Raw genomic sequence first — 25,958 nt, 5'->3', positions numbered from 1 at the left:
CTGTGAACTGTATGTGTGGACTGAAAATTGTAACTTTTTTAGTCATTAGCTTATGCTACAGTTTAACCTTTTGTCTGTCATGATTTTCTAACCTCACTGACCTACGTCCCCCCCTCGGTGACCCCTGACCCCTCCAGGTGCATTGATCTACCTGCTGGACCTCTTCTGTAACTCCACCCACCCCCAGGTGCGCTCCCAGACAGCAGAGCTCTTCTCCAAGATGACCTCAGACAAGCTGGTGGGACCAAAGGTGGGTCTGGACGCAGGCTGCACACAACCCTCCAACCTTCATTCATCAAGTCTTGTGCGAATGCGGTCTCTTGCAATGGAGCCCAGCTTACAGCAACGTTATAGCTCAGTGGAGTAAATAGCCCAGGAAATAATGAAGACTGGTTCTAATATCACTGTGGTGTCGTCCTTTTGTCTTCCCTCTCTTTCCCCCTCACTTTCTCCTCACCCCCTCCCCCCCCTCACCTTTCTCCTCATCTCTCTCTTCCTCTGCCAGGTGCGTCTGACTCTGATCCGCTTCCTGCCCGGTGTGTTCATGGACGCCATGCGCGACAACGCCGAGGCGGCCGTGCACATCTTCGAGGGGACGCACGAGAACCCCGAGCTCATCTGGAACGATGGCTCCCGAGAGACCGTCTCCACCACCGTCCGCGAGATGATGCTCGAGTACGGATCACTTCCTCTTCCTGTCTCGCTACCTCTTCCTGTTTCTGCCACTTCCTGTTACTCTTCCTATCTAAAGTCTGGTTCTCTCATCCTCTGCAGACACTTTAAGCAGCAGAAGGACAACCCAGACGTCAACTGGAGAGTAAGTTCAACAGTGAACACGCCAAAGCAAGTGATGATGTCCTTTTAATGTTTGGGGCTAACCAGGTCACAATTGTGTTTAGCTACCAGAGGACTTCACGGTGGCGTACGGGGCGGGGCAGGGCGAGCTCGCCGTGGGCGGAGTCTTCCTGCGTATCTTCATCGCCCAGCCGGGCTGGGTGCTGCGTAAACCCAGGGAGTTCCTGGTGTCCCTCCTGGAGATCCTGACTGAGCTGCTGGAGAAGAACAACCCCAATGTGAGAACACGTACTCCCCCAGCATCCTACACCATCCCACATCCTATACAACTACCTAAAAGACCTAGCTATTTACACATCGTGTTCATTTGGTTCTGGACCTCAGAATAACTTCACTGCTTGTTAATTCTTAACTCTCCATCCCCTGCCTCCCTAATGACAGGGTGAGGCCCTAGAAACGGTTACCACGGCAGCGGTGTGCCTGTTCAGCACCCAGTGCCAGTTGGCAGACCAAGTCCCTCCTCTGGGTCACTTGCCCCGCGTCCTGGCTGCCCTCAACCACAAGAACAACGCCGTGCCCAAGAGCTCCATTAGACTCATCCACGTCCTCTCCGACAACGAGGTGAGCAGTGCTTGTACACACACACACACACGTTTTAAAATCATATCGAAAGCTCAAATCTGATCATGTCCGGCATGGAAGCTGTAGGCTAGGTGGTTCAGCAGTGAGATGCCTTTTGGAAAATATAGATATCTTTTAACTTTAACCCACTTCAAAGTGAGAGTAATTATCCATAATTCAGAGGGGAAAGAATATAATGTGTGTGTGTGTGTATATCTGCAGCTGTGTGTGCGCTCCATGGCCTCCCTGGAGACCATCGGGCCCCTGATGAGTGGGATGAAGGTGCGAGCGGACATGGCAGGCCTGGCCTGCGAGGCCCTCAACCGCATGTTCCAGAAGGAGCAGACTGACCTAGTGGCTCAGGTACAGCTCTCCTCTACACACCTACTAAGAGAACATGGCCAGTGAACTGTATCAAGATGTTCTTTAACACCCATATATGAACTATCAATGCTAGCTCTGTACTTACTGGATCGTATGCAGTACAGTGCTTACTAAATGTATTCATACCAAATGAACACAGTGTGTAAAGAGAATGTTTCTCTCACAGTGATAAATACAGTTGAGTGTATACAAACATTTTGGGCCAACATTGCTGACCACCTCTGAGGGAGTTGAAACCCAGTGTGTGATGTGCTCCACCAGGCTCTGAGGGTGGAGTTGGTGCCATACCTCCTACGGCTGCTGGAAGGGATCGGTCTGGAGACCCTGGACAACCCCTCCGCCACCAAGGCCCAGATCGTCAAGGCTCTCAAGTCCATGACGCGCAGCCTGCAGTACGGAGAACAGGTAAACAGACTCGGCGCTTCCCAAGACCTGGGGGGTATTACTGTTCTAATACCGTCTAATACTTGGGTGGCTGAGACATCTTCCTGTGTGTTGAAGGTGAATGAGATCCTGTCTAGGTCCACGGTGTGGAGTGCCTTCAAAGACCAGAAACACGACCTCTTCATCTCCGATTCCCAGACCGCAGGGTACCTGACAGGTATGACGCTGCGGATGGCCCTTGTCTGTATTTTGAAGGCACGCTCTAAGCTGGATCTGAATCCTTCTGCTCCTATGCTTCCCCTCGGCAGCGCTTGTGGCTCGCACTCACTGGTTTTGCTTCCTCCCTTATACCTTGCCTCCCCTTTCCTCTCCCTCCTCTTGGAATTCTGCTCCCACCCGTCTCTTCTTCCTCCTCCTATCAATACTTCTATTTCTCCTCCTCCTCTCCTCCTCCTCCTCCTCCCCCTCAGGTGTGTCCACTCCTTCTCTCATGGCAGCCAGTAGCCCCTTGCGGAGTGGCCTCTAGGAGCTATTGGAAGGGTCACTTCCAGCCCTCCTCTCTCTTGCTCTGACGCAGGTAGACTTTGTCCTCGCTCACTCCCACCTTCATTCCCGGCACTCTTTCTTCCCATAACTTCCTACCGTCACGCATTTCCTCCACTTTCTGTCTCTCTCTTGTATCCACCTCTCCATCTTTCCGGGACAGGTAAGAGAAGGATGATCTCTGCATAGGGGGTGAGAGCCCAATAAAGAGGCGGTCTTTGATTAGATAACAATCTAACCTCACAACTCAACAGTGACCATGTATTATACCATATCAATCCCTAAACATCCACACCATCCTTTGCATACATTTCATAAAACTCATAGGTCTCATAGCGTAGCACAACCTGAGATCTCTAGTACCATATCATGTCTCTTTGACTGGCTTTGAGGCTAAATATTAGTTATCCAAATGTAAATTTTGATACGTTTGATTTATTTCCATCCAGGAAATTATTAGACACACATCACTACCAGAGGATAACACATATAAAAGTACAAACATAATACTACTAATAATCCCATGTGGTTTTCTGTGGTAAACCTTGTGCTACCTCCCACCCTCACCCCTCCTCCTCTGTCCTGCAGGGCCAGGAGTAGCAGGCTACCTTACAGCAGGAACGGGGGCCACCGTGATATCCAGCATCCCACCCCCTGTAGACAACGACATTGGAGACCTGGGCTGATGAATGGACAGACAGATATTGACTGATGATGAACTCAGGCTCCCAGAATGCCCTGCAGCTCCAACGCTGCAGCTCTGAGAGGACTGCTCAGCTCCCTGATGGGAGGAGAGAGAGAGGGAGGGAAGGAGGGTGGAAGAGAGAGGGAGAGAGGGAGGAAGGAATGAGAGAAGAGAGAGTGGGAGAGTGGGTGAGTGGGTTATCACTATAGCTTGACTGTTCCCACTGTGTCTGCCATACCCTCCAACTGTCACTCTCCTTCCAGCACTCACGGTCTTCGTAAACACTTTTTGATTGTTTTATTGAACAAACCCTTGTTATTTTTTTGTTAAAATTTGTGCTTCTTTTTGATTCTTCCAATGAGATGAGAATAGTTTACTTTTGTATAAATATATTTTTTACTCTTGATTTTCTTTTGTGGGAGGAAAAAACACTCAATGGGGGACTGAAAAGGATGAGTCCAGTTGGCCCGGTCTATCCTCCATTCTGTTCTCATTTTTCTTCACCGTGCCCTGTCTAACCTTACTTGATCTCACACACACACACACACACACACACACACCCTTGAAGGGTGTCTGGCCTGACTATATGTGACCACAAGACCAAGACTGCGTCATCTCATTCTAACAGGACCTCCAGTACTTTGTTCCTGTTCACTTCAATGGGATATTTCCTAATTTTATAATGTTGTTTTGAGAGTGTCACATGCAAAAGTTTATCAACTGATCTGAGAATTTTCACCAAATCTTGATGTATTGTCATCCTGCACCTGTTCGCTCAAGGAACCCGAGTGAGAACGTTCAGGCAGGAGCTGGCGATAAGTCCTACCCGTCCTTCACAATCACGTGAAGTTGGCTTGTGTGCTCTGTCCTCCAAGGCCCTGTTCTCTGTACCTCATCATGATCATGGCCCTGTCCACTATTCCACTGTACTTACTCCCAATGAAGGCTTTTCTCCTCTCTGCCTCTACCAACAAAATCTTAATCTCTGTGTTATTTTCCTTCCCCAGAATGCAAAAAGCACTAGAATATTTATAAGTCAATAACGGCCTTTACCAACTGAAATGAGCTTCTGCTAAGACTTGAGGAATGATGATACTGACTGATTATACATCTATGTGAAAGACTAGTGCAATTGTGAAATGTTCAATGTAATATGACGTATATAAACTTTCTATATTGAATGTACATTAAAAAAATGAATCAGTCGCACTTGTACATACAATTTTAAGAATAAAAGGGAACCCACAGTGTTGTTCTTTTGCATTTGTACATGTCTGAAGCTTCCATCAAGTTTGAGGCTTACAAGGAGGAATTATGTTCATCTTCTCAACTGACAACTTCTTACAGGTAATAGACTGATACAGCTTTAAAAGCTGGTATATAATGTGACAATACTTCTACAAAGACTGTTTCTGGCCATAGCGTGTAGTTTAAATAGCGTGTATAAAGTACTGTCGAAGTATAGCTTAAGGCTCCGTAGCATTGCCTGAATAAAAATAAACATTTTTGTGCAGGCAACAGGGAGGGCTACACGTCGATAACAGGTCCCACTTCCGTCTGAATCTGATTACGATTGGCGCGAATCACAACAACAACAATGCAACCCTCAAAACACTCGGCAACTTTAACTAGCTTTGTTTTATGATAACAGCTCACTTGAGATTAGCTCAGTTTAGCCACCTTTATTTTGACTTCCTATGAAGTGGTGCAGATCAATATGTCAGATGATGTATGTTTAATGGTATCTAGTAATCGGGGTAAACCTTCGGAATCAGAACTGTAAAGTTCTAAGGGCACGGGCGCTCTATCGTCGAGAGCCCATGGTGTTTCTTAATCTCGTGACACTTGCCGTTTTATATAGCCATTCAAACTCTTCCCCAGTCCTTTGGCGAATTCATTTTTATTATTAAAGAATACTGACAATTACTTAAATTAAAGGCTTGACACGGAGGTAAGAAGACTTAACTTTCCTATATAGCTAGCTAGCTCTAGCATGCTAGCTAGGTAGAGAGATGAAAGTCGGCAAGATTAGTAGCCAACAGTCGTCACGTAAAGAATCGTTGGTGTTTGCCTTTACGCAGGTTCAGCATGTCGAAAGGAGACAAAGAGCAATACGTGGTGAAGTTTGTTGAAACAAATGGCAAAAAGACGGGCTTTGCTGCTAAGGCCTATGAGGTAAATTTCACTGGTACTATGTTCTGAACCGTACAGCTGGACGCTGTCATGTCCATGACTACATAACTGAAGTGTCATGTTATGATACAGGCTATCATGGAGTTGCAGTCGGAGAAATATCTGAAAACCATAGATGAGAAGACTGCCCTGCAGATGGACCACAACGACAAGTCTCTGTTTGTCTTTAGCAGTTTTTTCACGCCGGCCTTCCTCCACTGCAAGAAGGTCTTTATGGTTACTGTAGTTATGACTAAATTGATGTTCCCAGGTTTTGCTGCTACATCACTGTTTCCTACATTTTGTCTCTGTCTAACTTCTACTGCAGGGACAAGACAATACCCACATTTCAAAATATGAATTGACATGAATATGTACAAAAGACAAAAGATTATGGTAACACCCCTTCCCTCCCTGTGTCCTCTGTAGCTGGGCTGTAGAGTGGTGAGTCCTCTGGTGGTGCTGTACTGTCTGCAGCAGCATAGATGTGTCCCCAAAGCAGAGCAGCCCATCTACAACATGGCCATGGCTGACGTCACCATCTCCTGCACCAGTCTGGACAAGGATGCCAGGGTCAGTCCACAGAACACCGATTTCACATCCACAATGTTTCAGAGAGATTATATAGATGAGTGACACGATTCTCTATCCTGTGATCATTTTGTGTCTCTGTGGGTCGCTGTCTCCGTTGGACCATGTGTGTGTCCATAATGTGTCCCGTGTTTCTGCGTTGACCGTGTGTACCCGTCCACAGACGGACGTGATGAACCTGCTTCAGCTGATGGGAGGGCACTTCTACCGGGACCTCAATGTGTCTGTGACCCACCTGGTCGCCGGAGAGGTTGGCAGCAAGAAGTACCTGGTGGCGGCCAGCCTGGGCAAGCCCATCCTGCTGCCCTGCTGGGTCAGAGACTGCTGGGAAAAGTCCCAGGACAGGTGGGCTCACTCGCTCTTCTTTCCATGTTTTACTTTAACAATTGTTCTTGTATGAATGGATACTTTTGGATAGCATTTTCTGGGCTAATACACGATCGACTTGAGTTGGCCTGAATTTGTGTGTAGCTGTATGTCAGAATGTTGCTCTACCCCTCCCTCTCCGTCACTCACACATTCACTCTTCCTTCCTCCTCCACCCGTCCACCCCCTCCCCAGCCTGTTCCGGTACACAGAGCTGCCGGATGAGGAGTACCGCTGCCCAGTGCTGCAGGGCTGCACTGTGTGTGTGACCGGCCTCTCCACCGTGGAGCGCAAGGAGGTGCAGCGCCTCTGCCAGGAGCACGGAGGCAGCTACACCGGCCAGCTCAAGATGAACGAGTGCACACACCTCATCGTCAGCGAGCCCTCCGGTAACTGAACAACTGACATACCCCTCGTTTTCATATCAACATTACAGTTTCTTGTCTCTTAAACTCGTCAACGGTTTCACAGCCTCATGGCTCTGTCACATCTGCCCCTAAGTTCCAAAGTGTGTGTCCATGTCCAGGCCCAAAGTATGAGTGTGCCCGGAAGTGGAACGTGTTCTGCGTGTCTCTCCACTGGCTGTTTGACAGCATAGAGAAGGGCTTCTGTCAGGATGAGAGCAGGTACAATGTGGAGCGCTCAGCCACAGCCAAGTCCAGCAAGCCCCAGACCTCCACCCCCACCGGTGCCAGCAGGAAGAGGGACGGTGAGCTGCACCACAAAGGTCATTTTGTTAGTCTGCACTTCTCGAGTTTCCCCTGATATCCAACCTTAACAGGTCTCTTCTTCAAAAGAGAACGTCATATGCGGTTGCATATTCATATGTTGTAAAGTGTGTTTCAGCGCTGTCTGATGGCCTCTGCTTGTGATCCTTTAGTTTGTTGTTCCACCTGTGTTTCCATGTGTTGGTCTGATTTGTTGTTGTTGTCATGCAGAGGGTCCATCTCTTCTGGGGCTGAGCCACATCTCTGTGAACAGCAGCCTGACGGTCAACGACACGGCCCTCACCAACGCGACGGTGAGCCGCCTGGACCTGCCAGACCCCCTGGACACCCTGGACCTCAGCACCTGCCCCTCAGACGATCTGCTGGACGGCTGCAAGGTCCACCTCGCATCTCTCCTCACCACACATCTCTGTTCTGTCACGCCCGTATGAGGTCTTGTTTATAAACGGTCCGTCCGTACAAGGTCAGGGTGAAAGGGCTCTGGTGGGGTTGTGTGTGAGTGTGGTCTCTGTGTGCAGATCTTCCTGTGTGGCCAGCCAGGGAAGAGGCTCGAGAAGCTGAGACGGCTGGTCAGTGCTGCCGGAGGCCTGCGTTTCAACCAGCCCTGCGACGGCCTCACACACATCGTCATGGGAGACCTGGACGCAGAGGCCACAGCCTTCCTTGACAAGGCCACGCACAGGTCAGAGGTCATGATGATGATGATGATTTGAAGGCCACAAATTCTAGGTTTTTCCAATTATGATATCATGCTTATTTAAAGAATTCTTTGGATTATACGTTATGTGTGTGTGTTGTTCTCCAGGCCTCATGTGGTGACGGTACAGTGGCTACTAGACAGCTTCTCCAGAGGCAGCCTGCTGCCTGAGGAGTCCTACTTCCACCCCTCCTGTCTGCCACCTGCCACGCCCACGCTGGCCATGCCTGCCCCCCGCACCCCTGCCCCCCGCCCCAGCTCCTCTTCAGCTGCCCCCCTGGCCCCCAGCCCCCCCACCCCCAGGCACCAGAGGGCAGAGGAGGACATGCTCTCTCAGTACCTGGATGATGACCCGACAGTGGGTGAGAACCATCTCTCGAGAGATCCATCTCTCTCTTTTCTAATTGTCATTTGAAAACATGAGACCATACTCAATAAAACCAGACAGACCCTATTTCTACAGCTGACTAATGGCTTCCGTTCTTTCTCCTCTTGTCTTCCAACCTCCAGTGGAGATGCCCCCCCCAGCAGCTCCAGAACCAGAGCCGTGGGGGCCCGGCCGGACCTCCGTGGCTGGCGCTGGGGCAGACTCTACCATGCAGGAGGCCAGTGAGGCCGGCCTGTTTGCTGGAAAGAGGTTCCTTCTGGTGGGCTTTGAGCCGGACGCAGAAACTGAGCTGTCCTCCCTGTTGGTGGACAACGCAGGGAAGGTACTGATGATGATTAGGGTGGTGAAGACATTTTGTGTTTACAGTGACAGGGATGTGTGTGATGTGTGAACTCACAGATACGTTTCCACCCTGGTGTAGAATGAAGCTGTTCTAATCTAGTCCTAATCTCAGGTTCTGGTGGGCCGCACGCGGGCAGTGGCAGATTATGCTGTGGTCCCCCTGCTGGGCTGTGAGGTGGAGGCTACGGTGGAAGAGGTTGTCACGGATACCTGGCTGGTAAGATACTCACAGCACAGAGATGGAAATCATAACATTTTGTAAATCAGTTATTTTCTAGCAACTTGCCTCTCACAAGATACATTCTTGGAATAGTTTTACTGTTGGCTATTTATTGGGAATAATGTGTGTGTCTTTGTCTCTCCTACAGGCTATGTGTGTGGAGCAGCAGTGTGTGCTGGACCTGTCCTCCCACCCTCTGTTCACCCCTGTCCCAGTCCTGGAGGGGCACTCTCCTCTCAGAGACTGTGTCCTCTCTGTCAGTCAGTTCACTGGAGCAGAGAGGGAGTCCCTGATCGAGCTGGCCAGGCACCTTGGAGCCAGGTAACACACACACACACACACACACACCCACTCCCACAGCATCTGTCTTATTTAGGCACACATTCTTCTGTGAGGGTCATTTTCAGGTCATTTTGTTTATGTTCTCTGTTTCTTTCCTATGTCCTCCTTCCTTCCCTCCCCCCCTCTCCTCCCATAGTGTGCAGGACTACTTTGTGCGCATGGCCAACCCAAGGAAGGGCATGCTGGCCAGCACCCACCTGGTTCTCCAGACCCCCGAGGGCTCCAAGTACCAGGCGGCCCAGAAGTGGGGCCTGCCCGCCGTCACCCTGCGCTGGGTCCTGGAGTCAGCCCGGACAGGCCGGCGGGCCGAGGAGGGCCGCTTCCTGGTGGACCTGCCCCCTTCACCAGGTAGGGAGCACGCTGGCTCATCAGCCCTTCCCAGCCTGGCTCCAACAGAATACAGCCCAGTCCCTAAGGCTTTCATTTAGCCTTGTCATTTCTCTATCGTACATTGTTGATGCATATTCAGACTGATGAAGAACACCTGTGGGGCTAGTCTCTTTCTGACTGTGTGACGTTGTTCATGTCCCTCCACAGAGAGAGAGGAGGAGAGTTTCGTGGGGGGCTCCCAGAAGACCCCCATGCCCCCTCCTCAGGCCTCCCCTGAGATCGCCCTGCTGGGTCCGCAGAGCGGGAAAGCCATCACCCCTCTGGACTTGGGCCGCTTCCAGAGCAAGGTGTGTTGTCGGTTAATTTGATAGATTCTGGTGGACCATGAAGTGTTGGCCAACACTGTGTGTGTGATAAGGTGTTCCAGTCAGCGTTGGACCAGCTGAACCCCAAGATGGAGGCCAGCACCCCCGGTCAGGATGGGGGGGTGGGCAGCAAGAGAGCCCCCCCTCAGATAGAGACCCCCCTCAAGCTGGACACGCCCTCTCGCTTTCTCAGCAGAGACCAGCTCTTCAGACCCTCCTTCAACATCAAGGTCAGAATAGAAAAGACTAGAACAAATGTCGACTGACTGCTCTAGACGCGCTACAAACGCTTGTCTCTTTGTCTCAGGATGCGTTGGCGACGTTGGAGACCCCGGGGGGGCGGTCCCAGGCTGGGGAGAGGGCGGAGACGCCCCTGACAGACATAGTCAACAGGAACCGTCAGGTGGCGCTGGTGAACAGCACCCGTGGCCACGCCTCCTCAGACCTGCAGGCGCTCACAGCCAGCCCTCAGCTCAACATGGGGCCTGAGGCTGAGGTATGAACACACTCACACACTTCCCAACAAACAAGCATAGCCTGTTCAATTTTGCATTTTAACATGTGGTGTGTGTGTGTGTGTCCAGGCCCCAGAGAAGGACTCCCCTGCTGCTCCCCTGGCTGGGGTGGTGGTGTGTGTGGGGAAGAAACTGAGCAAGAAGCAGGGAGAGCTCAACGCCATCGCTGCCTCTCTGGGAGCAGACTTCAGGTACACCAAACTTCCCCTCTGCTGGTTCACATCACGGCTGGCTCACTTCCTGCTACGATTCAATAGCTACTTGACATTGTCTGTGAATGTATCACCTGTGTGTGTGTGTGTTTCCAGGTGGTCCTGTGACGACACTGTGACACACTACATCTACCAGGGTCGAGTAGGAGATAACACACGAGAGTACCGGGGGGTGAAGGAGAGAGGGCTGCATGTGGTCTCCCAGCACTGGCTCCTGGCTGTACGTTCCTTACACACACATTCACAGTGCTGTTTATGTCCAACTATGTATGCTCATGAATATTGTCTCTGGCTTTAGAAGCTGCTAAGCTATTAGACTATGTGAGCACTACTGGTCATCTATTTATACAGTGATCTTGTTCTCTAGTTGTACAGATGGCACTAACTGCTTGTGTGTGTGTGTCTCCAGTGTGCTGAGCAGCAGAAGCATGTGTCTGAGTCCCTCTATCCCTTCACCTACAACCCCAAGATGAGCCTGACGCTCAGCCAGGCCCCAGACTGCACCCAGAGATCCCCCCCGGGGGCCCCCCTCTCCCTGGGCAGGTTCCTCACAGAGGCCTCAGACTGCAGGGTGAGTCTCACCCACACAGACTAGCTTCTGGAAAGTCTGTCTTTCTCCCTTCCTTGTCATCTTTGTGTATGGCTCTTTATTTCTCCTCTCCTATTTCATGTCCTTAGGCTGGTGCTGATCCTGAACACCGTGATGAAGGACAGCCCTCCACCTCCCACCGCCTCAGTGATGGAGAGCCTGATGGACATCAGGTGCAGGAGAACACTGAGAAGACAGGTCTGTCACACACACACACAAACACACACTCTCATACACACAGCACCCGCAGACTCACCCCCCTCCTCCTCTTTCCCCCCTCCTCCTCTCCCCCCCCCCCCCCAGACCTGTCTGAGACTCTGGAGATGAGGGAGACCCTGCACAGGCAGCTGCAGGCCATCATGTCAGCCACCAAGCTGACCACCGGGCGGCGCTCCTCCGCCAGGCTGACCAGGCTGGGCTCCGGGGGGGGCGACTCCCGCCCCCACACTCCGGACCGGGCGGGGCGCAGTGGGAGCCTGCGCACCCTGGAGGCCCTCAGGTAAGAGGGCAAACCACCCCCCCCCCCCCCCATCCCCTGGCATGTTCTAATGTCTGCGTCAGTCTGACAGGTGTGCCTGTCCTCCTGCCTGTGTCCCCAGGATGAGCAGGGAGGCCATCATGGACCTGAACACGGAGCCCTCCCAGAGCGAGCAGATCGTCTGGGATGACCCCACGGCCCGCGAGGAGAGAGCCAGGCTGGCTGACAACATGCAGTGGCCCGGTAGCCCCTCTCAGCACTCAGAGCCCCTGGCCCTGCCCCCGGCGCCGCCCGTCGCCTCCACAGACAACCACCCCCAGCTCAGAGACTCCATGACGGACTCAGAGCTGGTGGAAATGGGTGAGAAGAAGGATGGTTGAGATGAGACTTAACATATTTACATTTAAAAAAATTACAATGTCAAAGCTTTATAGCCTCAGGGTTTTAGAACTTTTATAAAGACATAACCTAGTTTGCATGTTGACATTTGTTACTGCAAGGTGAAGCCGCCTCATGTGATGTCATCTCTTCCTGTTATGCCCTCCCCAGTGGCCTGTGATGTCATAGAGCAGCAGATGGGTCTGGGGGTCAAGACTCTCCCAGTGGAGGAGCAGATCCTCACTCCTAAAGCCCCCAGTCTGGCCTTCCCCCTCGCTAACCCCCCCGTGCCACCTGAACCACAGGTGAGAACACACTCGCATGCACACACTCTTTCTTTCTCAGACCCACACCTCTCTCCTGCTCTTACAGACAAACACACTGTCTCCAACAACACTTCCTCTCTCTCCGACACACACACACACATAACCTTTCACTGCAGCTCCCCATGGTGAGTTTCCTTCCGTGATATGTTAATGGTGAAAGGTTGTTCCCTCCATCCCAGCAGACAGAGGAGGAGGAGGAGGAGAGGTCAGGGGAGAAGGAGCCCCCCAGGTTCCAGCTGTCCTGCCTCAACCCCCAGGAACGCATCGACTACTGTCACCTCATAGAGGAGCTGGGTGAGTCTGAGGCCGGACTCTCACTGTTGCTATGTCTCTCTGTTGCTATGTTTCTCCACCTCTCTCTCACTATCTTGCTTTTTCTCTCTTTCCAATTTTCACTTTCTCTGTCTCATTCCTGGTACTTCTCCCTCAGTCTCTCTGACTGTGTGTGTGTGTGTGTTCTGCAGGTGGGGTGGTCCTAGACAAGCAGTGTTTTGACCCCAGCTGTTCTCACATCATCGTGGGGAGCCCCCTGAGGAATGAGAAGTATCTGGCAGCCATGGCCGCAGGAAAGTGGATTCTACATCGCTCCTACCTGGAGGCCTGCCGCTCCGTAGGCCACTTCATCCAGGTGTGTGTGTGTGTGTCAGGAGGACCCTTCATCCAGGTGTGTGTGTGTGTGTCAGGAGGACCCTTCATCCAGGTGTGTGTGTGTGTCAGAAGGACACACACACACCAGGCATGCAATGCGGACAATATTAATATCTAACTAGAAAGGCAGGAATCTGTCAGTTTGTGCGTTAGTGTTTGTGGCTTGATTATTTAGAGAACAGAGTGCTTTTGTATTGCTCAGGACCCGAGGACGTGCATTCGCATGTAACGTTGTTTGGATCAGCGGTTTATAGATGTATAACTCTATAGATGTATGGATGAATGGTCACAGATGGGCTGTGTGTGTTCCAGGAGGAGGCGTATGAGTGGGGCAGCAGTTCCATACTGGAGGCTCTTCCCTCCGTCACCTCCCAGCAGAGGAGGTTGGCGCTGGCTGGCCTGCGCTGGAGGAGGAGCCTGCAACACCGCACTGGCACAGAGGTACACACCCTTTCATACACAGTTAAGCTCAGACACACACGTTTGTCCTTACACATCAATACAGTCACTCATTCTCATGCGTTGAGTCATTCACTCACTATGACAGTCCCTCATGCACATACACACACACACACACACAGTCCCTCTCATAGCCCATTCACATTGCGATTGAAGAGCTCCATCATTGCCCGGTGCCCCATGTAACTGTGATTACATGTGACTACCACCAGGGGGCGTTCAGTGGCTGGACCGTCATGCTGAACATCGACCAGAACAGAGAAGCTGGATTCAGAAGACTGCTGCAGTCTGGAGGAGCCAAGGTAGGGCTTTTTTACTCTCCTAACTCCCACCTAACGCTTGTGTCTATCTACATCTTAAGACTGGGTAACCCTCACCTCATCCCCCTGTCTCCAGGTGCTGCCCAGTGCCTCCCCAGCCCTCTACAGCAGCACCACACACCTGTTTGCAGACTTCAGCATGCTGAAACCAGGAGACTTCATGGTGGACTTGTCCGAGGCAGCCTCCATGGGAGTCCAGTGCCTAAAGGCAGAGTACATAGCAGACTACCTGATGCAGGTTAGTATGGGCAGAGTACATAGCAGACTACCTGATGCAGGTTAGTATGGGCAGAGTACATAGCAGACTACCTGATGCAGGTTAGTATGGGCAGAGTACATAGCAGACTACCTGATGCAGGTTAGTATGGGCAGAGTACATAGCAGACTACCTGATGCAGGTTAGTATGGGCAGAGTACATAGCAGACTACCTGATGCAGGTTAGTATGGGCAGAGTACATAGCAGACTACCTGATGCAGGTTAGTATGGGCAGAGTACATAGCAGACTACCTGATGCAGGTTAGTATGGGCAGAGTACATAGCAGACTACCTGATGCAGGTTAGTATGGGCAGAGTACATAGCAGACTACCTGATGCAGGTTAGTATGGGCAGAGTACATAGCAGACTACCTGATGCAGGTTAGTATGGGCAGAGTACATAGCAGACTACCTGATGCAGGTTAGTATGGGCAGAGTACATAGCAGACTACCTGATGCAGGTTAGTATGGGCAGAGTACATAGCAGACTACCTGATGCAGGTTAGTATGGGCAGAGTACATAGCAGACTACCTGATGCAGGTTAGTATGGCTGGAGCAGGCCCTTGTTTATGCGCCATTGGGTTTTGGTTTTTCTTCATTTTAATATTTTATAAAGCAGAAGTTTCTTGGTCTCAATGCTTAAAACTATAGAGAAATGCAGTGAAGCCACGTGCATATATTTTTGTGTGTAAAATGTTGTGGGGGACGAAAAAGTTGCGTATTTAAATTAACTATATGGAATATAATGTTCAAACCTACTTAGGCCTTTCTCACCTGTGTGGTGTTATTTGGTCCAGGAGCCCTCTCCTCCTGTAGAGCTGTACTTCCTGCCTGGGGCCTCTGCCCAGGCCCCGGACCCAGAGAGAGGAGCCACTCCCGGCCGCAAGCGCAAGGCATCAGGAGACTCCTCCAGGCTCAAGAAGAGCCGCCTCAAATGAAATGAACCTCCGAACTGTCTTCTCCTTGTCACCGACTATAGGTATTGCCATTTTAGCAGTGTCTTAGTAACTTGTCTCTGTAAATAAGTATTATTATGATTGTAAGAAAATAAAATTATTTGGAACATGATCGTTTTTCTTGCTCTCTCTGGCAAGAGTCAATGAAAATCTGTTGTCCTAAAGAGAGCACTATTGTGACTCGGGTCATTGATCCCAAACCAGTTGGCTACTTCAGTTGGTACACACACATTCACTGCAAACAAAGCGTTATCGCAATGAAGAATAACCTCCCACATAATCTAAGAAGTTCATTGGGGAAGAAGACATTTCGTCCACTTTCAATGATCAGTGTTCATCGTCCGCTGTGTATGCCGGCAGAGCGCCCTCTCTTGAAATGCCAGGTTTTGTTTACCCAGAGAGTGGTGGTCCCTCTCCTTGTGTGAAGCTGTGCCAGGCTGGCTGGCTGGCTGGCTGGCTGGCTGGTGAGGGGATTCGGCATCCATGGTGCCCATATGGATGGGTAAGGGGTTTAACCTCCGGGTCGCTGAGCCACCCAACAGTCTCTCCCTGGATTCAGCTGCCGTTAGAAGGCAACGGGATTAGGAAGGCGAGGAGAACGGCTTCCCTGTGGAGGAGAGAAGAGGGGGATGGAGGGATGGATGATGCTTTTAAAACCCCATGAGGGTGTTGTGGTGTAGCTCAGGCCAGACGAGTTACCAGCATTTCCTGACAATGATACATCACATAGCACTTGGTGACATTATCTCGCAGGCCATGTTCAGTGGAGCTTCTATGGGTAGCATTCCAATGAGGTGTCCCCCTTATTGTTTTTGCTCCCAACTGCCTATTTTTTCAGCATGGTGTTTATATTTTGTTTGGCTGTAAAGCAGAACAAGTCTCATAAAAGGGATGTCCAATTATTCATCCATCCCAGATTCTGTGCCTGGTTGTAATGATAAGGACGTTGGATTACAGCTACCCACCCTCGCACCCTCTACCCTTGGCCCAAAACATACACAGGGACATTAGTGCTGACAACGATGTTGTGGTGAGGATTGGAAAGCGACGATAAGTGTAAATATGTTTGTGCACTTGAGATAGACCACTCATAGTTTACGTTACATGGCATAACCTGTAAAACAAAAATAATGTGTTTTATTCAACACTAGTGCATGATGGTATCCTCATTTGTAATGATTGTTTAATCCCTTTATTGTTCAGACTTGTGAGTGACCTACAGGCGGCCCTGTTTTCTTAGCGGGACAATTAATGCTAATCCGACGGAGCCCCGGGAAACCTCGCCTCTAATCTGAGTCAGGACACACAAAAAATGTGCCTGCTGTTGCAGTAGTGTGTCCTCATTAAAATTCCACATCCGTACGTACATTTGCCACGAAAATCACTCAGTGCTTTCCGCGCTTGGGTGGCACAGACATCCCCCCCTTTCTCTCTCTCCCTTTGCGCGCCTCTAGCGCACCTCTCTGTGATCACATACGATGCCAGTGCTCACTACCAAGCCTGTTGCAAGCAGGACTTCGCAAATGTAATGGTCTCATCTCCACGACAACGAGCATAACCAGAGAATTCCAAACCGATTTTAGGGGTGGCTCCCCGCCGTCCTCCTATTGTGCAGCGCTTCAGCTAACTGTAGTTTCCCAGGGGACTTGACTAAAGCCACTGGGGTAGCTGGAACACATAGTTGGAGCTGCATCGGATAGAACATGAAGCTCATGTGACATTGTCTGTCTGATGGCAACATGTGCGTGCGGCTAGCGTGAGGAAGAGCGGTGACACAGCGGCTTTCTGTAGTCTGGGTTCATTTCTCTCGGATACGCGAAGTACCCGAACTGACGACGCACCTTGTGTAGTAGGTAAGCAGATTCTGTCATTGATTAACCCCATCCTTTCCAATATGGTGTGTTTATCGCATCCCTACATTATTTGGAGTTTATTCTTTATATAAATATGCCCAATGCTGTCTAGTATTACGCCGGACTGCTTAGCTCACACGGAGTGCGTTTCTGTGAACCAAGGCTGAGTGCTACATATTTCGCTATGAGAACAGCTGCAGTACAGTTTTCTTTTTGCGCGCGAGTGTTTTGGATAGGGCTACTTGACTGAAGGTTCTCATCTATTCATGTGAAACTTGGGGCATTCTTTGTTGTTGACAGCTGTCATGGATAACCATGTCAGTGTTTACATTAAACATGGCTGAGGAATGGGTTGATAAACCGAACTCAACGAACGTTATGCCCCTCAGTCATTGATCTGCCCGTCGTCAAGGTATTAATTGACGTTTGTGGTAAACCTCGTATTGATAAACGCTGAGAAAAGCGGAGTCATCTGAGTTGTGCCTCTCACGGAGAACGTTTCAGTCCCAATGAATGTTGACAAGAGGTTGAAGATATCACTTACAACTTCACATGTATGTTGGTTGTTAAGTTAAATGTGCCTTGTATGATTTTACTGAATTGAGGTAACACAACTAGAGAAGACAGAGAGGGGTTACTGTTGGGAACGTGTAATAATAATACCCTTATTGTTTAATAACTAAAGGGTATCATATAATATTTCGCTTCTCCAATGTGAATTAATGTGCTACATTTTTCTTTGTAGAACATTAGGCCCTTACTCGATTTTCAAAAACTGTTATTATCCTTGGTTCAAATAGGTAAGGGGTTGCCAGTGTAGAAGACAACAAGGTAGTAAAGCAGAATGTTTATACCATGCTGTCCTTAAAGGTGGTTTTTTCCTCTATCTCTAGTAACAGGCTGGAACAAAGCGGATAGTAAGGTTTACTCTCTTAAAAAGAGAGGCCGCATCTTCTCCAAGTCAGGAATCACTATAGACCCATTCTTCTCCTGAGAACTTGTGCTTTGCATTCGTGTAGACGGCTTGGTGGTAAAGAGCATACTAAGTGCATAGTAATAGAACCAGCCGGTCATTCTCTCCATTGTGAGTGGAATGTTTGGTCTGCCGTTTCTCCCCAGACCCCCCCACCCCTACCCCCTCTTTGTTCCAGAGACAATTCTCCACTGCTGTGTGTACAATGGCGGGAGACGGGGGGAGGGTCAGCGAGGGGCATTGACATGTGTGCCTGACAGCTTCCTCAGGGCCGGAGCACCCGCTGGGGTTCTCTAAAGAAACAGGAGAACATACAAGACACAGAACACATGATCGATCTATTTAGGATGTCTTGAGTTGGGGACAAGAGGCTTGGAGACAGTCCAACGGCTCAGGGAAGAAAACCGATTATGTTGTAAAAGGGCTGATCTATTTCTGTTTACAGAAGATGATCAGAGACAGTCATCTGGAAATGGGAATCAAACTGTCAAAGGGAAAGGTCAAAGTTAGACACCCATATGTATTCCCCCTTGTGTTCAATACAAACTCAATTTAACCTAACTCTTATGGGTTATGTTAATAGATGTACTATAGGACTGATTTAGATTGATTTCAGTGTTGTGGTTGTCTAACTGTAGGGGTCACACACAGAGGTTGCCAGGCCTTCCATCTGACAGATTTGTGGGTTAAGCTGGTCAAGTCTTCCTCATCTTCTCTGACGTGACCAGCCTGATGGAGGCCAGTGCTCGGAGAATGTGTATCGACTGCCTGGTATTGACTGTCACGCACGCCAACTTAGAGGATTATCTGTCTTCTGTCAGAAGAAGAGGCTTTTGAGTGACTGAGCTGCAGGTGGACTTTTCCATTCTGGCTTATCAAACGTTTGAGGAGAAGTTGATGTCACTGGTTGGAAGCAAAACACACAGAAAGTATCAACTTTCCCACCAAAAACACCACGCCTCCCCAAACAAAGTTATCTGGGATGTTCCAGGAAAAAGGAACATCTGGTGCCTGAACTGTGGAGATGCTGAAAGGCAAGCTATGGGAACAGTGGTTGTTACATAATAGGATCTATGGGTGTGTGGATTGGTTATTTTAGTGCTTTTTGAAGCTAATTTACTTAAAATAACAAAATAAGATGTAAAGAACAAGAAAATGATGGGTGGACAACACCCAGCAGCACTGCCAAGATTTAAGAACCACATCCAAGTTTGACCTGACTGTGAGTCACAGTTTCAGGACACATTGCAGGACAGACAAGGGTCAAGCATGGGACAGTGTTGGAATGCAGGACTGGGACACCGGGGCTCATAAGTGACCTCATGACTGGTAGAGAATGGTACAGCAGTGAGAGCTGGAATTTGCCCGTGTGGGTAAATACCGCCCCTGCTCACTTTACAGTATGTGCTTAGGCTGGATGGACTTAGAACCTTCCCCAGGGAGGATGAAAACCCACCTGAGTGAAAACAGAACAGAAGCAGGGGCATGAAGAACAAACAGCCATCGCTGTTTCTACTCCTGTCATTTTTCGAAATGCCAGAAGGCATTAGCGAACACCCTGCCGGCGCCCCCACTCAGCTGCTTTGAAAATGTATTTCCATTCAAACCCCAAAGAGGTGAGGGTTCCCACAGCAACTACAGGAATTGGTGCTGTAAAAATGTATCTTTTTCTCTGCTTTTCAGAAAAAATAAAAAAAATCCCCCCTCCTCTCTGATAATTCCATCAGTGAGAAAAGAGCCCAAAGTGCCAGTCAAGCAGAACCACCGGCTTTACCACCAGCACCAACAAAAACAAGCCCTGGCCCCAGCTGCTCCTAATCCCAGCAGTGGCTCCGGGGGTGGCAGAGAGAGACGAGGAGGGGGTCAGGAAAGTGCTGCAAACGGATAACTGACCATTATGGTGATCAAAGTGTGAGTGTGTGGGGGGGCTCGATGTGCACGGGGAGATAAGAACGGTGGTCCGGTGGGGCGTCAGGACGACCGGGCCTGCTTACTGGGGGAGAAATTCCTGACATTCCTAATCTGCAGCCACGCCAATCTGATCTGTGACTCCACCCACTGACGTCCTGGTAACCTCTGTGCCAATGGGCTCATGGGAGAAGGGCCCTCTCTTGACCCCCAACCCTCTTTGTACAGTCCCACTGGTCCTTAATCCTCTGTAGATGGGAATGTAGAGGGTTTTTTGCAGGTATGTCCTTTACTCAGTGTGGGCCTGGTGGGGAAGCACTCTTACCGTAAGCAGGAGGATTAAACAGGTTCTTTATTAGCAGATTGCAGAGCCGGAGCTCCTTTTCAATATTTTTCGTAATCTAAGCCCAGTCTGCCTGTCCCCAAAACACAGCAAAACAAGCAGCTTTCAGGGCTTGGAAGTTTATTAACCTGCTTAACGGGAAACTCTTAGATGATCCTTAGCCCAGCTCTGTGTTGAACCAGTATTATTTGGAGGATCTGAGCGTGCTGGGAGGGTTACTCTAGCGAGCCAGCTACTCAAGCCCATAAGACTGTTGAGTAAGAGATGATGATGGTTGTCTAGACTTTCATGTAATGTTTCAGAAGACTGAAACCTGTGTCACAGAATGAGTTTAGTAATCAAAGTTTCATAATGGCGATTGGTTAAATGAAGGCCTACTTTATTGTTGTTTATCTGTTGACTAGGCCTTATTTTTGGTTTTTATGTAGACAGTTGAGTCTTATATCTGTCCGTGAGCAGAGAGACACACGGCCATTCCCAGAAGCACAGCTCAATCCCCTTAAGGGTTTGGGGTTTGCAAATCTCTGGTACCCTTTGTACAAGGAATGTCATAAGGTAGAGCTTAACATTAGGCTTTATCCTCCTGGTGGTTGCTTTTTATTCAAAATGTCTGCATTCTCGACCAGATCTCTCCAAGTCTTTTGTTTCCCAGTTGATTGAAAGCTTTTAAAACATTGTCCTCTAAGTTATGTCAGATATGATACCTGAATGAACTGTAAAAGGCTTGGTTAGACTGGGTCATGTAGTCCCTGGGGATGGAAAGAGACTCAGAAACTGAGGAAGAGATTCCAGTGGATAGAGGAGACTGCGAGGGCTCCTGTTTAAGATCAATCAGCGCTTTTTATGTCCTGCTGCTGAATGAGCCTAATAGGATTATGAGCCAAAGAAGGAAGAGTAGGAGGACAAGAGGAAGAGAGGGGGAAGTATTGGGGGGGCATCCGCTTAGGGTCATGTGATGGAGAGGAACAATGATGACAGGTGTCAACCTATTGAGAGCGGGGGCTTTGACTGAGGCAGGGGATGGGGTAGAAGCTGGGGTTGTTGGACTCAACCTGCATTAATGGCTGACAGGTTGTGACCCTTGCTAACAAGCTAGCAAATCACCAACCTCGCCTCTCAAAGTGGAGCTCTCTGATGTGTTTTTGTGAAGGGTGAGCTTGTGCTATTCAGTTTCCTAGGCAACTTCTTTGATACTCTCTGTTCAACCAGAATTAATACTGAGTTCTGGTGACTCATGTCACTACTGTATCTCGTTCTTGAGGGGATTTTGAGGAGTTCATTGATTGATTAAATCCATCGGGGCGATAAAAAAAATACATACATCGCCAGAACATGTATTGAAAATCATCTAAATGTAGGCCATTGTGTTGTGCCATATTTTTGAGTAAATCTCAACAGTTAAGCCCAAACCTTTGTCCCCCAGTCCCCTCAGACAGGCACCATATGCTGTGGAGACCCAGGGGAGACCTTAGTGGGCTCCCATGTCACTGTCACCGGTTAATCACTAATGGGGAACGTTTGGGAGATTTGCCCCCCTTGCCCCAGCTCTGCCCCCACCCCCTCTCAGTTAGAACCTTCTCTCTTCTTCAAATCACAGATTTTCTCTTCCAAACCCACCATCCTCCCCTCATTACTTGAGGGAACCCCCCCTCTCTCTTCCCCCTCCGACCCCCTGTTCTTGGGTTTATTAAACCCTCTCGACCAACAGTTTTGCATGAAGACAGAGCAGTCTGTAAAGCACATCTCTGTCTTTGGTCCCATTCATTAGTGTGCCAACTCCCAACGTTTTGGTTCATAAACCCTCCGCTCTCCATCCAGACCGAGTGTGTCTCTTCCTGCCGGTCCTGCCTCTGCTGCATATGACTCATTTCATGGCTGCTGGCTTAACTGATTGATTGGTTGAGTAGAGTGAGGCCTTGCTGATGTCCATTATATACAGAAACTGCGAGCCAGAGACCCACCCTTCTTTGTCAGGGTCACTTGAGGTATCCGTGGAGTGTCTCAGACAGGAACAGGAAAACGATGATATGGAAGATCTTCAGCAGCTGGTCAATGCCAGAAAGAGAGATAGATGGGGAAAGAGTGAAATGCAGAAGATGGTGCTGGAAAGGTTTGGAGCTCTGAGGTCTGAATTGGTTGGTAGGTGCTCTTTCATAGTTAAGAGAAAGGATGTTGAGCTGGTCTCAGCTTCACCCCACGGTGTCACTGTAACTGTTAATTTGCCCTAATCACCAAATTAGCCACTCTTGGGAAAACATTGTGTCTTAATATAGGAGACTATTGGTGCATCTCATCACCAATTAAGGAGTACTTCATATGGTTCTGTCTTTTTTACTCCTCTCTCTCTCTCTCCATCTCTCTCTCCCCCTTTCCTCTATCTCTCTCTGTATTTCTTATCTTGCTCTCTCTCTCTCTCTCCCTCACACACACACACACTCTCTCTCTCTCTCTCTCTCTCTCTCTCTCTCTCTCTTCCTCCTTCCCCCCCGCCCCTCTCTCCACTAAGAGTTCTTGGTCCCTGGAGGTAGAAGTGGAACTGTCTGGTAATCTGAGACGGCATTAAATATTGAATAAGATGGAGCGAGGCGTCGGCACCGCAAATTAATTTCCATATACAGAGCTGCTGACGATCATGAATAAAGGAGAGGGGAGGGGGGGGGGGTTGGAACACACACACTGCACGAGTGTGTGTGATTTTGCCTTGAGTATGCGTGTGTGAATGAGTATGTGACAAGGGTGGTGGTGTGAGTGTGGGGGGTCTAGCTAAACTAGCAGTGTCACCATGGAGACAGTGGCATCATTGAAGGGATGTATGGGGATGCTGGAGTGGACACTCAGACACACACACACACACCAAAACTGCTCAAAGCGTGCTACTCTTTCATAAAGTTGGTGGTCTAATCTCCAGAATATTGAATAGCTCTCTTGGCTGGGCTCAATCTCAGCATACAGGAAGTAGCTTTACTTTGAGGTGTCCTTCACCCTCTCTCACTGCTGTGGTGATCTGGCCCAGAGCTCAACGCTTGAGTTATGGGTTACGTGTCTCTGGAGCCGGGCCCGCCGTCCTCCATGTGTTCTGTGTTCTCTTCCCCTGATTGGCGGTGTTCCCTTCCACCATTGGCCCTGTGTTCTGTAGTCACTCCCCTGATTGGCTGTGTGTTGGGGCAGCATTCTAGATGCAGCTCCCTGATACTGAGCCAGCCTCTTGTAGCCCCTGGACACACATCTCCTTCTCCTCCAACAGTCTCCTTGAGCCAGTGAGGCCAGGGGAGAAGAGATGACTTGGCGTTTGGCTCGTCAATCAAGTCGCACATAAATCATATAAAGTGGTTGGGATACGGGACTCTTTGTAAAAACACTGCAGTTTGTTGCAGTATATTCAGTCAAACATGCTTTCACGACTGGACTTATTGTGTGTGTGCCCCCTTGTTTGTTTGTTTTTTGGGGGGTGTTCTGCTTTGCGTAAGCAATAATTGTGTGTGTGATGATAGAGGTGATGCACTTCTGACTACTAGAAGTGTTCCATCTCTTTCACACACACACACACCGTTTTGTTGTCTGCTGTGCTGCAGTCATCGCCTCTAGAAACCGTCACCACAGCAACTCTTAAAATAATGTCAGTATGGCTCCCTCCGACGTCTGCCAGGGGCTCTCTCTCTCCCCTTCGCTCGCTCACTCCCTCTCCCACCCCCTCTCTCGCTCCCTCTCTCTCCCTCTCTCTCTCTCTCTTTCTCGCTCTCTCTCGCTCGCTCCCCTCATTCTTCACTCTTCTGCTAATAATAGATGCTGCTGATCATCCCGACTCATTGTCCCACACACAACAGCTCGGCGGAGCAAGTGATAAAGGAGGAGAAGAAAGAGAGAGCGAGCGAGAGACTCCTGCAGGCTTTCACCCGTTCGCTCCTCAGCCGGGAGACGCTCCCCAGGTCGGGCGTTTGACATTTAACTAACACCTCCATAAACAGACCAGAGGAATGCCATTGACATTCATTCAGCCTGGCACGGTCCCTCCCTCGCTAGGCGTGTTTCGTGTCCTCGCCACCGCCATCCATCACGGGTCTGGATGCTTTCTACAACACATAATGTTGGCCTCTCCAGAACTAAGGTTTTTAACTGCAACCAACAAAACTTTCATATCTAGTATTATATGTTCCTCTGTACGCTTGAACAGGCATGATGCTTCTGAGAGTGGGGTGGAAACCTGGGAGGGGGGAGAGGGTCAACATATTCAGCTCATTTTTGCCTGGTTTGAAACCAGTTTATGGCTAGCTTTATAGTCTGTCTGTGTGTGTGTGTGTGTGATTTACATTTACATTTATTCATTTAGCAGACGCTTTTATCCAAAGCGACTTCCAAGAGAGAGCTTTACAAAGTGCATAGGTCACTGATCATAACAACGAGATAGCCACAAAACATTGCGAGTAGCCAAAACATGAAGCACACATTGTGAACAACCAAAGTAAGTGCCAAAGGGAAGAACCATAAGAGCATGTAGTTAAACAAGTTACAATTAAACAACATGAACTGTAAGTGTACCTGTGAAAAAAAAAAAAGACAAGCAACAATAATAAACAATATATCACAGCGAGTACAAACAATTTTAAATCAGTTACCACTAACCACAAGAGCAACAAGTCTCTGAGCAAGAGTCATTGTGATCCTTGAGGGAACTAACATCGGGTCAAGCGAACCATTCCTAAGTACCGTTGTACTACCGTTGTGATCAATCATGTTGTTTCCTAGCCAGCAAGCTCTGCTCTCGTCTCCAGTCATCCACCAGGGCCGACCACACCCCTGTGTCTGTTTACCTATTCATGTACTCACCCATGAGGGATAGCACAGGTATATCCAACACTCCATCTCCTGTCAAGAAAAGGTTGGTGCCACAGGTTGGTGGCTATGATACTTCCAACTCACAAACACACACGCACGCATATTTGCACACACTGCCACAAACACGCGAGCTTTTTATATCGACAAACACACACGCACCCTAACCAAGACGTCGGTTGTCCCAGGCGACCAGGCCAGCGTGTTGATAATTAGCGTGCTTGAGCGCGAGCGTTGATTGCTTCATTATTCTCCAGATAAGCGCCCGTGTTAGCCGCTTGATGGATGCAGCGGGGGTTGACAGTACTCCAGTCTCCTGCCTCTTCATAACCACGGCTCTTGTCAGAACAGAGGAGCGCCTCTCACCCACAGTATGAGCCGTGTGTGTTCACTGGGTACAGCCTTCACCCTTTCAGAGGGCGACACAGTACTGAAGCCAGCGCCAGGTCTCCACACACCTAGGCCCAACGCCACTCTCAGAGCCGGGGTGTAATTACTGCAGGGCCTTGATGAGAACGCCGACATTAGGGCAGGAATCTCCATCGCTGTTGCCGGGTAGAACTCATGGAAAGACAGGGCTTTGATGGGAGCATCATCGTGTCTCCTGCCTTTTTTACTTCAAAGGCTTTCCTCTGAGATAATTGGCCACCCCATGCTGGTTAGAAATAGAGATGTGTTTTTGTGTCGGTTGGCACCATCTACTATGGCTTCTGCTTTTCTTCTTCGTTACCACTGTGACATACCAAGAAGGGGGCTTAAGTCGTGGTGAGGTAGAGAGCTGGGGACACAGCCACCACTCAGCCGTGAGGTAGGACGGAGAAGCTGTCTGTTTGCTTTCTCTCCCTGGCTCCTGTCTCCCCCTGACTCTCATAACAGCCTACTCAGGCCTTCTCTTAAGGCCCGAGGTCCTGCTTCAGTCACCGGGGCTGTAATCACGGCTGTCCTTCAGACGCTGCTGG

At 49.5% G+C, this 25,958-nt stretch overlaps 3 protein-coding genes across 10 annotated transcripts in view; all 3 read left to right on the top strand.

Moving 5' to 3' along the window:
- The window catches only part of LOC136957558 (dnaJ homolog subfamily C member 13), a 28,013-nt gene extending 23,397 nt beyond the window's left edge, over positions 1 to 4,616 (top strand). For 4 of the 5 annotated variants that reach the window (XM_067251581.1, XM_067251579.1, XM_067251578.1 and 1 more), the window contains 9 exons: positions 138 to 250; positions 506 to 675; positions 775 to 817; positions 900 to 1,073; positions 1,237 to 1,416; positions 1,639 to 1,779; positions 2,062 to 2,205; positions 2,302 to 2,401; positions 3,316 to 4,616. In XM_067251581.1, the coding sequence (XP_067107682.1) occupies positions 138 to 250; positions 506 to 675; positions 775 to 817; positions 900 to 1,073; positions 1,237 to 1,416; positions 1,639 to 1,779; positions 2,062 to 2,205; positions 2,302 to 2,401; positions 3,316 to 3,413 (1,163 nt within the window). In that variant the 3' untranslated portion in view covers positions 3,414 to 4,616. Of the gene's footprint in view, positions 1 to 137; positions 251 to 505; positions 676 to 774; positions 818 to 899; positions 1,074 to 1,236; positions 1,417 to 1,638; positions 1,780 to 2,061; positions 2,206 to 2,301; positions 2,402 to 2,654; positions 2,737 to 3,315 lie in introns of those variants that run through there. The other variant, XM_067251580.1, reaches the window with a different exon arrangement.
- A 391-nt stretch (positions 4,617 to 5,007) lies between these two features.
- Positions 5,008 to 15,193, top strand: topbp1 (DNA topoisomerase II binding protein 1). 3 transcript variants are annotated; one of them, XM_067252165.1, is made up of 30 exons: positions 5,008 to 5,363; positions 5,494 to 5,587; positions 5,678 to 5,812; positions 6,014 to 6,157; positions 6,339 to 6,520; positions 6,737 to 6,930; positions 7,068 to 7,250; positions 7,480 to 7,646; positions 7,788 to 7,951; positions 8,075 to 8,328; positions 8,477 to 8,676; positions 8,809 to 8,913; positions 9,065 to 9,237; positions 9,395 to 9,606; positions 9,796 to 9,935; positions 10,007 to 10,183; positions 10,261 to 10,449; positions 10,538 to 10,659; positions 10,777 to 10,900; positions 11,090 to 11,251; positions 11,359 to 11,467; positions 11,573 to 11,768; positions 11,869 to 12,107; positions 12,297 to 12,430; positions 12,631 to 12,745; positions 12,916 to 13,079; positions 13,412 to 13,540; positions 13,771 to 13,860; positions 13,955 to 14,116; positions 14,934 to 15,193. In XM_067252165.1, exons 2-30 carry the CDS (start codon positions 5,501 to 5,503, stop codon positions 15,072 to 15,074), a joined length of 4,593 nt encoding a protein of 1,530 aa, XP_067108266.1. In that variant the 5' UTR covers positions 5,008 to 5,363; positions 5,494 to 5,500; the 3' UTR covers positions 15,075 to 15,193. The 3 variants fall into 3 exon arrangements, with proteins under 3 accessions (XP_067108266.1, XP_067108265.1, XP_067108264.1); XM_067252164.1 differs by having other exon boundaries at positions 7,068 to 7,268; XM_067252163.1 differs by having other exon boundaries at positions 7,068 to 7,268; positions 11,839 to 12,107.
- A 1,455-nt stretch (positions 15,194 to 16,648) lies between these two features.
- Positions 16,649 to 25,958, top strand: part of tmem108 (transmembrane protein 108) — a 32,937-nt gene continuing 23,627 nt past the window's right edge. Inside the window, exon 1 of one of the 2 annotated variants that reach the window (XM_067251412.1) lies at positions 16,649 to 16,945. The gene's annotated coding sequence lies outside the window, so the exon portion shown is untranslated. Of the gene's footprint in view, positions 16,946 to 19,706; positions 19,830 to 25,958 lie in introns of those variants that run through there. The other variant, XM_067251413.1, reaches the window with a different exon arrangement.

This window comes from Osmerus mordax, chromosome 15 (genome assembly GCF_038355195.1).
Source record: "Osmerus mordax isolate fOsmMor3 chromosome 15, fOsmMor3.pri, whole genome shotgun sequence".
NCBI lineage: Eukaryota > Metazoa > Chordata > Actinopteri > Osmeriformes > Osmeridae > Osmerus > Osmerus mordax.
Note: the sequence above shows the minus strand (reverse complement) of the source record. Positions and strands in the feature narration are given on the sequence as shown.

Excerpts from the sequence above, each read along its gene's own strand:
- topbp1 (XM_067252163.1), top strand. The coding sequence starts at position 5,501 with ATGTCGAAAGGAGACAAAGAGCAATACGTGGTGAAGTTTGTTGAAACA. Across the intron at positions 5,588-5,677 it reads TTGCTGCTAAGGCCTATGAG|GCTATCATGGAGTTGCAGTC; the intron begins GTAAATTTCACT and ends GTTATGATACAG. Across the intron at positions 10,660-10,776 it reads TCTCTGGGAGCAGACTTCAG|GTGGTCCTGTGACGACACTG; the intron begins GTACACCAAACT and ends GTGTGTTTCCAG.